General features: G+C 35.8%; 1 protein-coding gene across 4 annotated transcripts in view; it reads left to right on the top strand.

Moving 5' to 3' along the window:
* PDS5A (PDS5 cohesin associated factor A) overlaps positions 1-16,472 on the top strand; it is a 135,423-nt gene that overhangs the window by 51,513 nt on the left and 67,438 nt on the right. For all 4 annotated transcript variants that reach the window (XM_070791321.1, XM_070791323.1, XM_070791322.1 and 1 more), the window contains exons 7-9: positions 3,412-3,492; positions 8,555-8,695; positions 12,914-13,029. In XM_070791321.1, the coding sequence (XP_070647422.1) occupies positions 3,412-3,492; positions 8,555-8,695; positions 12,914-13,029 (338 nt within the window). The remainder of the gene's footprint in view (positions 1-3,411; positions 3,493-8,554; positions 8,696-12,913; positions 13,030-16,472) is intronic.

Genomic DNA, 16,472 nt, shown 5'->3' with positions numbered 1-16,472 from the left:
CAAGGACATCCAGCCAGTTCTTCCTGAAGGAGACCAGTCCTGGGTGTTCATTGGAAGGACTGATACTGAGGCTGAAACTCCAGTACTTTGGCCACCTCATGTGAAGAGTTGACTCATTGGAAAAGACTCTGATGCTGGGAGGGATTGGGGGCAGGAGGAGAAGGGGACGACAGAGGATGAGATGGCTGGATGGCATCACCAACTCGATGGACATGAGTTTGGGTGAACTCCGGGAGTTGCTGACGGACTGGGAGGCCTGGCGTGCTGCGATTCATGGGGTTGCAAACAGTTGGACATGACTGAGCGACTGAACTGAACAGATACAGAGTGTAGGAATTGGTATTTCGCCTTAGAACCCATGTCCTACATTTTTCTTAGGCACTTTCAGAAAATGATTTGGGCAAAAGCAGAACCTATATGGTTAATGTTAAGGGGAAAAGGATGTTTAAGAGCAGTCTATTCCTCTCCATTTCCTTTTTCTGTTTCTTTCTGCTCGCTCCCCCTAAGAAAGTGAAGGACTTAGCTTCCCTCGCTCCAGGTCCACCACTGATGTGCACTGCACTCAGGCCTATCCTACTGTTGGTACTTACTTCCCTGCTCTTTTCCTCTAATTGTTCAGTGACTTGTCATCAGATGTCTGATAAATGTGTATCTAATTATACTATTCACAATAAGATGCAACCAATTATAAATTCTTTTCCTGACTGATATATTATTTACATTTTTTAAAAATTCAAATGAGTCTATAATAGGTCAAAATTTTGAGAGTATGGCAGAGAGGTTATATATGTTAGGGAAAATAAGAAAGGAAAAACTTTATGAGGAATAGTGTATTTGGTGTTTGTATTCTAGTTAGAGTGTATTTTTAATGAGTAGAACTATGCCTTTTTAGGAAATAGGTTTTTTTAGTTTTATCAAGATACAAATGATATAGAGCACTGTATACGTTTACCTACATTCAGTTCAGTTCAGTCGCTCAGTCTTGTCCGACTCTGCGACCCCATGAATCACAGCACTCCAGGCCTCCCTGTCCATCACCAACTCCCGGAGTTCACTCAAACTCATGTCCATCAAGTCTGATGCCATCCAGCCATCTCATCCTCTGTCATCCCCTTCTCCTCCTGCCCCCAATACCTCCCAGCGTCAGAGTCTTTTCCAATGAATCAACTCTTCGCATGAGGTGGCCGAAGTATTGGAGTTTCAGCTTTAGCATCAATCCTTCCAAAGAACACCCAGGACTGATCTCCTTTAGAATGGACCGGTTAGATCTCCTTGCAGTCCAAGGGACTCTCAAGAGTCTTCTCCAACACCACAGTTCAAAAGCATCAATTCTTCAGCGCTCAGCCTTCTTCACCGTCCAACTCTAGCATCCATACATGACTACTGGAAAAACCATAGCCTTGACTAGACAGACCTTTGTTGGCAAAGTAATGTCTCTGCTTTTGAATATGCTATCTAGGTTGGTCATAACTTTCCTTCCAAGGAGTAAGCGTCTTTTAATTTCATGGCTGTATTTACCATCTGCAGTATGAAATCATTTATTTCATTTAAACATGAAACATTTAGTGAACATCCATTATCTCATAGCTGCAAAATTAAAGAAATAGAAAAAAATTTTTTTTTCTTGCAAATGAAATAAATCTTAGGATTTACTCTCTTAATGAATTTCACTCACATATAACATATAGCTGTTTTTAAATAGATTTATCATGTTTATGTCACTAGTACTTACGTCTTAGTTGGAAGTACCTTTTGACTGCCTTCATCTAATTCTGCCTCCCCACCCCCTGCCTTAACTACAAATCTGATATCTTTTTTTATGAGTGAGTTTTTGAAGTGTGATTGATCTACATAACTCTTCCTTAGTTGTGGTTACACAGTATTTCTCTACAGTTCAAAATGATCACCTAAATCTAGTTACAGTGTATCAGCATATAAAGATTTACATAGTTATTGATTGTATTCCCCACACTGTTCATTTCATATCTGTGACTCAGTGATTTTGCAGGTGGAAGTTTGTATATGTTAATCTCCATCACCTGTTTGTTTCCTCCAAGATTGCCTTAATTTTGAGCTAATCTTAGTCTTTTGGAAATGGAATAAAAACCTGGAGCAAGTAGCAGGAAGCTATGGCCTGTAGACCAAATCTGGCCCACTGCCTATTTATGTAAATAAAGTTTTATTTGAACACAACCATGCTTATTTGTTTTCATTGTGTCTATGGTTGGTTTCCTGCTGCAACAACCAGAGGTGTGTAGTTGCAGCAGTGACGATATGGCTGGCCAATAAATAAAGCCTAAAATCTATATCTACCATCTGCCTCTTTGCATAAAAATTTTGCTGACTACTAACCTAAGGTATTGGAGAAGGCGATGGCACCCCACTCCAGTACTCTTGCCTGGAAAATCTTATGGATGGAGGAGCCTGGTAGGCTGCAGTCCATGGGGTCGCTAAGAGTCGGACACAACTGAGCGACTTCACTTTCACTTTTCACTTTCTTGCATTAGAGAAGGAAATGGCAACCCACTCCAGTGTTCTTGCCTGGAGAACCCAGGGACGGGGGAGCCTGGTGGGCTGCTGTCTATGGGGTCGCACAGAGTCGGACACGACTGAAGCGACTTAGCAGCAGCAGCAGTAGCAGCAACCTAAGGTATAGGATATCCTTGCCTTTTTTTGGAGATAAGTGCAAGATGATGGTGAATGAATCTGTTTGGTCTAAAACTGCAAAGTGTAGAGATGTTAATAGGTATTTTTCAGCACAAGGATTCCATTTTCAATAACTTTAAAAAATTAAATATATCTTTTTGCAGACTTCCTCAGACCCTTTAATTTATTACCACGCATTGGGAATCTTGAGGAATGAAGGCAGTAGTTAGCATTTCAGAAATACAACTGATTGAGAATTTTGCTTGAAGCACTTCCCATGTCTCCTCTTCGTCAGAACAGACATTGATTAGACAGTGAAATACTGAGGATAATGTGTGGGTGTTAAGGGATTAATGGGTGTGATTATCAATTCAGATTGGTTTAGTTCAGTCGCTCAGTTGTGTCTTAACTCTTTACGACCCCATGGACTGCAGCACGCCTGGCCTCCCTGTCCATCACCAGCTCCCGGTTAACAAAACCTAAAAGTCTTAGATTTAGTAAAACTAAACTTAATATAGGGTTGAACTTTTGGCTAATTACCTACTTTTTTTTTTTTGTATTTTAGTTTTTGTTTCATGGTTGTGCTATTTGCAACTTCTGCGTTTATGACGTCTTGACTAGTGGATATTGGGTAAAACCTTGAATGCAGTTCAGTTATATTTTTTGCTTCATATTTTCTGAACTTTGAAGACTTTGATGATCTAGTGGTATTATCTTGTAAATTCATTAATTTGTTTGTAACTTTGCATATTTTTTGTGTTTCAGAACTTAAATAAACAGTCGTTTGACCTCGCAAAAGTCCTATTGAAAAGGACAGTCCAGACTATTGAAGCATGCATTGCCAATGTAGGTATTTCTGCCTATCTTTTTTCTGTAATTTTGTAGTTCTTAATCCATAAAGGTATGAATTTATTAGAACCCTTCACATAAAGACTTATTTAGCCTGTAAACAGTTTCATCTATTTAGAAGAAATATATAAGAGAACTGATATGTCCAAATGTAACCAAATGCAGCATAACTTTATAAGCTTTATAGACATGGTTTTTAAATGGCACAAGATAGAGGATGTTAGGTCTGCAATTCCCACCCTTTCTTCTTTGTATTTTATCTTTTTATCTCCTTATGCTGGTCTTTTTCACTTTCTCCCTTCATCTTTATCTCTGGCTCTCTGTATATATAGTTTCTTCCTCATGTCTCTAAAGTATTCTTCTGAGCCTTTTTGGCTTTCCCTCTTAAATAGTTGTTAATAGAGTAGTAAGTTGTTTTTGACTTTCGTGTATATATTGTTTTGTTTTTACCACAAAGTCAATAAAGTAGTTCTAAAAAAATATTATAATTGTGCTGCCTTAATGTAACAAGTTCATTATTGAACATTGGTCAGACTCTTACCTGTTTTTTGACACTTTATATAAAACTGAATTGTTCATTTATGTTTCCACATCTTGACATCATTTTTTTTTACATCATGTTTTTATTTATGACAAGAATGATTGTAAGTGTTCCTTTAAATTCATATATAATTTACCTAATCATTTCCCTCTTGCCTTGCATTTAGGTTTTCTTCAGTGTTTTCTTTAGTACAGTCTTCTTGAATGTAGTATTTATTTACTGTTGAATTGTTTTCTACGTATAAAAGTCTTAAGTATATTTAAATCTTATGAATTATTAGTATTAATTTACTAAATACTACAGTGAAATTTGTCTTTTTTCAGTCTCAAGTATCTTTTTCTCACTTCTCAAAAATAGCCATTACCAATAGATTTTCATATATCCTTCCAGAATTATTCATATGTGTATGTGTAGTTTAAAATTTTGTTAAAACTCTTTTCCTTATTCTTTTCAAGTTCTTCACAATATTTTCTAACTCTTAATATATGTTGTCTTTCAAAAGAAATTTATCATTTGATGATACTACCAAAAACATGCTCAGATCAGTTGCATACAATTGCCTCTGTAGCATTTTTACATTTTATTTTTTTTGTTTTTTTTAAATTTTATTTTATTTTTAAACTTTACAATATTGTATTAGTTTTGCCAAATATCGAAATGAATCCGCCACAGGTGTACCCGCGTTCCCCATCCTGAACCCTCCACCCTCCTCCCTCCCCTCCCCTCCCTCTGGGTCGTCCCAGTGCACCAGCCCCAAGCATCCAGAACCGTGCATTGAACCTGGATTGGTGACTCGTTTCATACATGATATTATACATGTTTCAATGCTATTTTCCCAAATCTCCCCACCCTCTCCCTCTCCCACAGAGTCCATAAGACTGATCTATACGTTGGTGTCTCTTTTGCTGTCTTGTACACAGGGTTGTTGTTTCCATCTTTCTAAATTCCATATATATGCATTAGTATACTGTATTGGTGTTTTTCTTTCTGGCTTACTTCACTCTGTATAATAGGTTCCAGTTTCATCCATCTCATTAGAACTGATTCAAATGTATTCTTTTTAATGGCTGAGTAATACTCCATTGTGTATATGTACCACAGCTTTCTTATCCATTCGTCTGCTGATGGGCATCTAGGTTGCTTCCATGTCCTGGCTATTACAAACAGTGCTGCGATGAACATTGGGGTACACGTGTCTCTTTCCCTTCTGGTTTCCTCAGTGTGTATGCCCAGCAGGGGGATTGTTGGATCATAAGGCAGTTCTATTTCCAGTTTTTTAAGGAATCTCCACACTGTTCTCCATAGTGGCTGTACTAGTTTGCATTCCCACCAACAGTGCAAGAGAGTTCCCTTCTCTCCACACCCTCTCCAGCATTTATTGCTTGTAGGCTTATGGATTGCAGCCATTCTGACTGGTGTGAAATGGTACCTCATAGTGGTTTTGATTTGCATTTCTCTGATAATGAGTGATGTTGAGCATCTTTTCATGTGTTTGTTAGCCATCTGTATGTCTTCTTTGGAGAAATGTCTATTTAGTTCTTTGGCCCATTTTTTGATTGGGTCATTTATTTTTCAGGAGTTGAGCTGTAGGAGTTGCTTGTATATTTTTGAGATTAGTTGTTTGTCAGTTGCTTCATTTGCTAATCAATCAATGTTATACACCACATTAACAAATTGAAAAACAAAAACCATATGATTATCTCAATAGATGCAGAGACAGCCTTTGACAAAATTCAACATCCATTTATGATAAGAACTCTCCAGAAAGCAGGAATAGAAGGAACATACCTCAACATAATAAAAGCTATATATGACAAACCCACAGCAAACATTATCCTCAATGGTGAAAAATTGAAAGTATTTTCTCTAAAGTCAGGAACAAGACAGGGGTGCCCACTTTCACCATTACTATTCAACATAGTTTTGGAAGTTTTGGCCACAGCAGTCAGAGCAGAAAAAGAAATAAAAGGAATCCAAATTGGAAAAGAAGAAGTAAAACTCTCACTGTTTGCAGATGACATGATCCTTTCCATAGAAAACCCTAAAGACTCCACCAGAAAATTACTAGAGCTAATCAATGATTATAGTAAAGTTGCAGGATATAAAATCAACACACAGAAATCCCTTGCATTCCTATACACTAATAATGAGAAAACTGAAAGAGAAATTAAGGAAACAATTCCATTCACCATTGCAACGGAAAGAATAAAATACTTAGGAATATATCTACCTAAAGAAACCAAAGACCTATATATAGAAAACTATAAAACACTGGCGAAAGAGATCAAAGAAAACACTAATAGATGGAGAAATATACCATGTTCATGGATTGGAAGAATCAATACAGTGAAAATGAGTATACTACCCAAAGCAATTTATAGATTCAATGCAATCCCTATCAAGCTACCAACGGTATTCTTCACAGAGCTAGAACAAATAATTTCACAATTTGTATGGAAATACAAAAAACCTCGAATAGCCAAAGCTATCTTGAGAAAGAAGAATGGAACTGGAGGAATCAACCTGCCTGACTTCAGGCTCTATTACAAAGCCACAGTTATCAAGACAGTATGGTACTGGCACAAAGACAAAAATATAGATCAATGGAACAAAATAGGAAGCCCAGAGATAAATCCACACACATATGGACACCTTATCTTTGACAAAGGAGGCAAGAATATACAATGGATTAAAGACAACCTCTTTAACAAGTGGTGCTGGGAAAACTGGTTAACCGCTTGTAAAAGAATGAAACTAGACCACTTTCTAACACCATACACAAAAATAAACTCAAAATGGATTAAAGATCTCAATGTAAGACCAGAAACTATAAAACTCCTAGAAGAGAACATAGGCAAAACACTCTCCGACATACATCACAGCAGGATCCTCTATGACCCACCTCCCAGAATATCGGAAATAAAAGCAAAAATAAACAAATGGGACCTAATTAAACTTAAAAGCTTCTGCACAACAAAGGAAACTATTAGCAAGGTGAAAAGGCAGCCTTCAGAATGGGAGAAAATAATAGCATTTTTACATTTTAAAAGTATTTTTTCTAATTTAATTTTGTTAGAAAGGAGTGGAGATATCTTTTAATTTGTGCTTTGATATTATATTCTCTTTGTTTCTTCTTCCTATAATGCTTTTAAATTATCAGCCTTTGTATCATCACCTTTTCCTTCTCTTTGTCCTCTGATTTTAAATGTTTCTGACTTTCTGGGGTTTTTTTTGGCTGTGCTGGGTCTTTGTTGCAGTGTTCAAGCTTTCTCTAGTTGCAGCAAGTGGGCTCAACTCATGGTAGCAGTATGTGGGCTTCTCATTGCAGTGGCTTCTCTTGTTGTGGAGTACAGGCTTTAGGGTGCGCGGGATCAGCAGTCAAGCCTCATAGGATCAGTAGTTGTGCCATACGGGCTTAGTTGCTCCGCAGCATGTGGAATCTTCCTGGACCAGGGATTGAACCCATGACCCTTGGCAGGCAGATTCTTATCACTATACTGCTAGGAAAGTCTCTTTCTGGGTATTTTGGGGGGGGGAAAGCAACTCGTCCTCCACCTTCAGTTATTCTTTATTGCTAAATTCATAGAGAAAGTGTGTATGTGTCCACATATGCTCAGTTGCTTAGTCGAGTCCAACTCTGTGACCTCATGGATGATAGCCTGCCAGGCTCTTCTGTCTATGGAATTTTCCAGGGAGGCGTATTGGAGTGGCATTTCCTACCTCAGGAGTTCTTCCCAACCCAGGGATCAAACACACGTCTCTTGAGTCTCCTGCACTGGCAGGTGAATTCTTTACCACTGTGCTACTTGGGAAGCCCAAGTAAAGAAATTACTCAAACTTAAAAATCCAAAAGATTTAGTCATTTAAAATTTTTTGTCTGCTCTAAAGAAATTTCTCTATAAAATCCTCTGCTGCTGCTGCTAAGTCGCTTCAGTCATGTCCGACTCTGTGTAACCCCAGAGACGGCAGCCCACTCGTCCCTGGGGTTCTCCAGGCAAGAACACTGGAGTGGGTTGCCATTTCCTTCTCCAATGCATGAAAATGAAAAGTGAAAGTGAAGTCGCTCAGTCGTGTTGGACTCTTAGGGACCCCATGTACTGCAGCCTACCACACTCCTCTGTCCATGTGATTTTCCAGGCAAGAGTACTGGAGTGGGGTGCCATTACCTTCTCTGATAAAATCCTCTACAATGGATTAAATAAACTATTTAAATTGTTTTTTTTTTTTTAATAACAGTTCATTCCTAGAATTGTCATCCTAATTTGAAAAAAAGGTAACAACTCAATTACTTTTAAAATTTTTCATATAACAGTCATAATTTGATGATATTTGGAGATTTGTTCTGTTTTGGTGACTACCCTATTATATATATTAGTAATTGAAACATCGGTTCTTTTTCATCTTCCTCACTTGTATATGGAATGCCTAATTTATAGTTTTCTTTTAACACATTTATAAAAAGCCAGTCCAAGTTTTTAAATTAAATGGATATTTTGTTTTTGTTTCTGTCTCCTTTAGTTTTTCAATCAAGTACTGGTGCTGGGAAGATCATCAGTAAGTGATTTGTCAGAACATGTATTTGATCTGATTCAGGAACTTTTTGCTATAGATCCCCATTTATTATTATCTGTTATGCCGCAGCTTGAATTCAAACTGAAGGTAGGACTGACTATAATTTCTAAGTTCTTTAACTTTTGAGAGAAACATATATGTTATATTGTTTTCCTTTAACTGTAAAAGAATAAAATGTGAGTTCAATTTATCTTATATTTAGTTAAGGTATACATCTTTTTTAATCATTCAAGTAAAACAGAGACTCTCATCTCAGTGATGTTTTTCATTGCAATTAAAATTATAATTTACTTAATTGTTAAACGCCTGATAAACACAGTGATATAAATAACATATGGAAAGTGGAGTTATCCCCAAAATGTATAAAATGTTATTAAATGATATATATTATTATATGTATATGTTTTAGAACATCAAATGATATCAGACTCAGTACTCAAAGGATCTTGATTTTAACTATTTGGCCCTTTCATAGTATAGATCAAGGACAAAAATTTTATGTTATGACTTGAGCATATCTGGGAGGTTTTTTTTTTTACTGTTGTTTTTTTAAATAGCCAACTAAACAAATTCATAATGCCTCAAAAAATACGAAAATCTTAACACTCAGTCCTTTCTCCTTGTTAAACTTTAGAAAAGAACATGTTACATTTTGCTTGATATTCTGGAATTTTTGAAAAATTTTTTTAATATCCAGTATTTTATTTAATCCTTAAATCAGACTGTGGTATATTTAGGACCAACACTATCAATTTTGATTTTTTAAGTTATGAAAAACATAAGATAAATTATTATGAAAAGTTTAAGATGAATCATTTTGTCCATTTACACAGTTAAAATGTATTTGGGATTCGAACTCTGATTTCAAACTCTTAAAACAGGTATAAGATTTGTCCATTTTGTTTTATGACAAGAATTTGCTGTTCACATATGAAAGACATTTTACTAGGTTTCTCAGAAACTGTTGTACGGAAAATGTTACACAGAGAACAAAGTTTTGTTTTGTTTTTTAATAATAGGTTTATTTCCACAACAGTCTAAGAGTGGTTCCATACCAAATTATTTTATAAGGCATTAAAATATTTTCTCCCAGTCTAATATATAGAGTTTGAATATGAAAATCAAGCCTCTTTAATCCTTAAACAAGGCTGCTATAATAGATGGTGGGAATGGATTAGGAACTAGACTTCAGGATTTCAATGTGTAAGCTTAATGTAAACAGAATGAAGTTAAACTACATTGGTTGTCCATACCCCATTCTTCTATAAGTTCATTTACTTACATCAGAAGTTAAGAGCTGAATCTGGCCTCCCAAAAATGTTTTATTTGATAAATTTTATTTCAAAATGTCATACAAAGAATTTTCTCTTTTTAAAAAGTTGATAACATTGAGTGAATGAATAAATTTTAAAATCGGACTTTGTTGAAAACTCCAGATTAAACATTTTCTTTAAGAAAAAAAAAAATCAGATGATTTGACAACGTTTGGCTAGAACTTGAGTAGTAGTACCTTAAATGGGTTATGAGCTTGTCTCTACCACAGTTGTCCTCAATTACTCTTCATCTTGTACCCTCTCTATGAAAATTTGATATTTTCATAGGCATACTTTAGCAGTAGGCGCACAAAAAAATTTTTTATAGATTCCTTAATTCCGTTTTTTTTTAAATTTAGCACCTTAGTTAATGTTATTTCTATATAGTCTCTTTTAATACAATATGTATAACCCAAGACCATTGATTTTTATGTTTTTCTGTATTCTTAGATAAATTTTTGCCTTTTTAAAACTTTATGTTGAACTAGTACCGTATCTAAATAATAGTAAGGGAATATTTTATTGTTTTACAGCAAGTGCTATCACCTATATTCTTATTTGCTTCTGACTGTAACCCTAGCCTGCACCAGTATTACTTTTCTCATCCCAAGTGAAGAAACAGATTCAGAGTAGTTCAGATACTCTCTCTATAGAATTGTGTGTGTGTGCTTAATTGTGTCCAACTCTTTCCAACCCCTTGGGCTGTAGCCCACCAGGCTTCTCTGTCTATGGTATTTTCCAGTCAAGAATACTGGAGCAGGTTGCCATTTCCTACTCTGAAGAGATCTTTCTGACCCCATACATCAAACCTGTATCTCTTGCATCTCCTTCATTGGCAGGTGGATTTTTTTTACCACTTCACCATCTAGAAAGCCTATCTGTATATAATTAGAGTGCCCCTTTTTTGAGTCACCAGTATATGCGAAGCAGATAGCCTAGGAAGTTTTTTATGGCTGTGGTGACTTTCTGTAGATGTATTGCTGAATTGTAGCTACAGCTTCTTTGTAGTGAAAAGTCCTCTAAAGACAATAAAAGTGTTTGAGAAAATGCTTCAGAATCACTGTTTGATTTTACTTTTTATACTGGGCCACTGTCTGCACCTGTGTACACTCTCCATTGCATAGTCCACAGAGTGCTGTTACTCTCTCGTGTTTTACGGGGTACTCTGATAGCTGAGTTACTTAGCAGCGATGGCTATAGTTGTCAGAAAATTTGCCACATTTTACATTATAATTTTTTCATGTTAGCCAGATATAGACAGGCATTTATATTTATTCCTCAATTTAAAACATTAAAACACAATCATAATTGCTTTATTTTGGTTGGAGAAAATTTTTACAGAGAATTGTTCTGAATCGATTACGTTAATTAGAAACAGTAACAGAGTTGGTTACCTTTTCCAACTAAGGCTGAAGAAAAATAAAAACTAGGTGGCCTTTTGAATTTCTTTTAGAAAGCCACTGATAAATTATTAATACAGAATTTCTGATTTTTACCCATTCTTTTAATTAATACTTTATATATATATTTGTATTCAAACAATATATTAGGTAATAGCTCAATGAGATAATTTTCACTTAGAGATAGATTACCAATATAGGTATGTATCAGAGACACCAAATAGTTTTTGCACCAGAAAAAAAATTACCTTCATTATCATCATATTCCAGTCTCACTCAAGGAACATATTTAAAAATCAAAAAAGGCAGGGGGTGAGTGGTAAGTTTTCATTTAGTTTTATTTCAGTAGTTACATGTGAAATAATCACCAGGCTACTGAAGTGGTTACTTTCAAGTAAAGTAAAATTTCCACTTTTTCTAGTGCTTGAAATTTAAGGGATAGATTGGTTTTTCTTTAAAAAGAAAATAAATTATGTTAGCTAGTCAGTTGAACTTACAAAAGGCAGCACTGTTCTTCATTGTAGTCATATTGCTTGAGAAAGACTTTGTCGAAGAAAATCATTTTTGTAGTTTTAAGTTTTAAACCTTGAATTTTCATTTTTACCTGTTTGATAAGTGTGCCTATCTTTTAACCACAAAACCCCTATCTCTGAAAATTAAAGCATTCTTTAAAAAAAGATAATACCTCCTCTAGTCTTTCTTTTTTACCTTGCTATCTTTTCCCATGAGTATGTATTGACTTTCTGGTATTACTTTAGACACACTGTATTTGAACATTTTAAAAATTGGAAGTTGCTTTTTGTTATTGTATTTGAACACTTTAGAAATTAGCAATTGCTTTTGGTTATTGTCTTTATTTTCCTAGGGAGTGTGTAACTTTTAAAACATTTCATGCACCATGTGGTTTTAGAATAATTCGATATATATTAATGTGGCTTCACTAGTGAAATGAAGGACATTTTTGTAATGTATATTGATTCAGGATAAGAAAATAGGCCCCTATCAAAAATGAAGTTTTGCTTTTTTGTAGTGTTCAGTTCACTTGACTTTATAGATCCTTGTAAGATTCATTCTCTTCTGTTAAAATGAATTTTTCTGAATCACGACATTCTTCAGTATTTTGTGCTCCAGTCAGGAGGGGATCATTGATTAAAACTTCATATACCGAAAAAAAAAAAACCTTTCAGATATCAAAACCTTAATTGATATGGGTTTATGTTGGAGATGAAATTGTAGGGCAGAAGTTACTTGTAGGTCTTCCATTCACAGAATTTTTTCTAGGACTCTTAGGGAATGTTAGAATTAAATCATTATCTTCATATTTCTACAGCATCTGTGCAGATTGCAAGCAAGCAGAGAAAACAGGCATAAATTAACAGTTGAGAGGGAATGAAATAAGAGCAAAGGACCTGATGATCTAATGTGGAATTAAATCAACTTCTGCATAGTAAATGAGAGAATACAATATTTTAAAGTTTTCATCATTATAAGCAAAAATAGTGAAATTGCAGCTTCTTGGGACTATTTTATGTTATTTTTTTATAATCTGATGAATAAATCTCAGGTTTTATTTATTTTCTTTTTTCTCTTAGAGCAATGATGGAGAAGAACGATTAGCTGTTGTTCGACTTTTAGCTAAATTGTTTGGCTCTAAAGATTCCGATTTAGCAACACAGAATCGTCCTCTGTGGCAGTGTTTTCTTGGACGGTAAGAGAATACAATTCTGTGGACTCTATGTTTTGGAGGCTAGTCAGTATGGCCCACCTGATTAAAACCACATATATCAAACTTCGATATATGTTTTTTTTAATACCAATGTTACTGTCTCTCTCGGAGAGTAAACTGAAGAGCAGTTTTTTATGAAGAAAGCTTTTTTTTATTTACCCACATAACAGATTTTAATCTTTCTTGTGTGTGCTAAAATAATGTCATTAGAATAAACATTTGAAGATCTGCAGAGTCTTAAAATTTTTAAATCATGAGATTGAAGACATCATGGTCCAGTCCATGCCATATTTCACTCAAACAGTTTATTTATTTACTGGTGCTTATCCTTTAGATACATAGCTTATCTGGTAGCAAGATGTGTGTTTTAAACAATTCAGTATTGTCTGATTTTGAAATGGAAAATAGCACTGCTCAAAGCTTTTAATGTTCCTTCTAAAGAACTTGGAATTATTGTGTTCTATTCAACTTGATGGTAAGGTTGGAAAATCTATGAAATTTATTAAATTGCTTTCTTGTGTTACATTTACATGTTTCTTTACTTCAAACATTGATTAAAAAGTCAATTTTTATTATTAATATTCTAGAGAACATTTGAAATTCATCATTGTCTAATTCAACTGATTCAGGAAATGGGCTCCAAAATTTTTCTTCAAGTAAACTCACTATAATAATTGTTATAGTAATCCTATGTTAAATACTAAAATAAATAAGAGACTTCCATGGTGGTCCAGTGGTTAAGAATCCACCTCACAATACAAGGGACACAGGTTCATTCCCTGGGCAGGGTACTGAGATCCCGTATGACACAGAGCAGTTAAGCCCCCGTGACTCAATGAAGATCCTGTATGCTGCCACTAAGACCTGAGGCAGCCAAATAAATAAATTACATATATGTAACAAATTGGAGACACTGATATAATGATATCTTATTTGCCCAGAACAGGTCGTTTTGAAGGTCTTGAATATATTCTGACCATTTGATTAATTAAACTTGAATTTATAAGAATTTAGAGGGAATGAAACAGTTCTACTTGTCAGTACATAGACAAGTGTATCTGTCCTAGTGATTGACATTAATATATATAGAAAAACATTTAAACGAAAATGCAAGACTCCATTTTTCACTTGCATAACTTATAAAAACTAAATCAACAGTAAGAGGCTTCTTACACTGAAAATTTCACATTCACTAGTGTCCTAGTAATCGGTCTCTTATTCAGGTAAACAAAGAAGTATTTTTAGCATATCTGTTGTACTAGACTATTTCCCTTAATTATTTAGTAATAAGTGTTTTGATACTTGATCATGAATAGTACTACTCACTTTTCTCTGTTAGTTAGAAAATTATAAATCCTAAATGAAATATTTTATTAAAATGACAGTTGTCTCTGGATAAGAAAGTAGGCGGCCATGGATATTTATGTGTCTATTAAATAACTTTAGTTTTATTGGTTATTTATGAGATCACTTCAAAAATATACATGTTTTCAATGTTTAAAGTCACATTATCTATGATCAATTATATGCCAACAAAGCAGACAACCTAGAAGAAATGAACAAATCCCTAGAAATGTATTGTTTCCCACGACTGAACCAGGAAGAAACAGAAAATATGTACAAATCAATTACCAGTAATGAAATTGTGTCAGTGATTATTGTTGTTGTTTAGTCACTAAGGCGGAGAGGGCAATGGCACCCTACTCCAGTACTCTTGCCTGGGAAATCCCATGGATGGAGGAGCCTGGTAGGCTACAGTCCATGGAGCCGCTAAGAGTCGGACATGACTGAGCGACTTCACTTTCACTTTTCACTTTCATGCATTGGAGAAGGAAATGGCAACCCACTCCAGTGTTCTTGCCTGGAGAATCCCAGGGACAGAGGAGCCTGGTGGGCTTCTGTCTGTGGGGTCGCACAGAGTCGGACACGACTGACGAGACTTAGCAGCAGCAGCAGTCACTAAGTCATGTCCAACTCTTTGCGACCCCATGGATTGCAGCATGCCAGGCTTACCTGTCTTTCATTATCTTCTGGAGTTTGTTCAGACTTGTGCTCATTGAGTCGGTGATGCTATCTAACCATCTCATCCTCTGCCACCACCTTCTCCCTTTGGTCTTCAATCTTCCCCAGCATCAGGGTCTTTTCCAACGAGTCAGGTCTTTGCATCACATGGCCAAAGTATTGGAGCTGCAGCTTCAGTCCTTTACTAGAATATTCAGGGCCTATTTCCTTTAAGATTGACTGGTTTGAACTCCTTGGTGTCCAAGGAACTCTCAAGAGTCTTCTCCAGCAATACGGTTAGAAAGCATAAGCATCAGTTCTCTGGCACTCAACCTTCTTTATGGTCCAACTCTCACATCCATGCCTGACTACTGGAAAAACCATAGCTTTGACTATACAGACCTTTGTCAGCAAAGTGATATCTTTGCTTTTTAATACACTGTCCATGTTTGTCATAGCTTTTCTTCCAAGGAGCAAGCATCTTTTAATTTCATGGCTGCGGTCACTGTTTTGGAGCCCAGAGAAATAAAATCTGTTACTGATTCTACTTTTTCCCTTTCTGTTTGCAGTGAAGTGATGGGACTGGGTACCATGGTCTTAATTTTTTGAATGCTAAGTTTTAAGCCAGCTTTTTCACTCGCCTCTTTCACCCTCATCAAGAGGCTCTTTAGTTCCTTTTCACTGTCTGCCATTAGAGTGGAATCATCTGCGTTGTTGATATTTCTCCTGGTAATCTTGATCCAGCTTGTGCTTCATCCTGCCCAGCATTTCACATGATGTACTCCGCATACAAGTTAAATAAACTATATATAACAGTATATATCCTTATCTTAGTCCTTTCCCAATTTTAAACCAACCACTTTATCCATGTCCAGTTGTAAGTGTTGCTTCTTGACCTGCATACAGGTTTCTCGGGAGTCAGGAAAGGTGGTCTGATATTTCCATCTCTTTAAGAATATTGCACAGTTGATTGTGATCCACACAGTCAAAGGCTTTAATGTAGTCAATGAAGGAGAAATAGATGTTTTTCTGGAATTCCCTTGCTTTTTCTATGATCCAGTGGATTTTGGCAATTTGATCTCTGATCTCCCTGACTTTTCTAAACCCAGCTTGTACATCTGGAAGTTCTCTGTTCATGTACTATTGAAACCTGGCTTGAAGGATTTTGAGCATAACTTTCAGGTCAGTTCAGTTCAGTCGCTCAGTCGTGTCTGACTCTTTGCGACCCCATGAGCGTAACCTTAGCGTAACTGTCCAATAGTTTGAGCATTATTTGGCACTGCCCTTCTCTGGAATTGGAATGAAAACTGACCTTTCTAGTCCTGTGTCCACTGCTGAGTTTTCCAAATTTGCTGACATAGTGAGTGCAGCAATTTAACATCATCTTTAAGGATTTTAAAGAGCTCAGCTGGAATTCCATCACC

This window comes from Bos indicus, chromosome 6 (genome assembly GCF_029378745.1).
Source record: "Bos indicus isolate NIAB-ARS_2022 breed Sahiwal x Tharparkar chromosome 6, NIAB-ARS_B.indTharparkar_mat_pri_1.0, whole genome shotgun sequence".
Taxonomy (NCBI): Eukaryota; Metazoa; Chordata; class Mammalia; order Artiodactyla; family Bovidae; genus Bos; species Bos indicus.
Note: the sequence above shows the minus strand (reverse complement) of the source record. Positions and strands in the feature narration are given on the sequence as shown.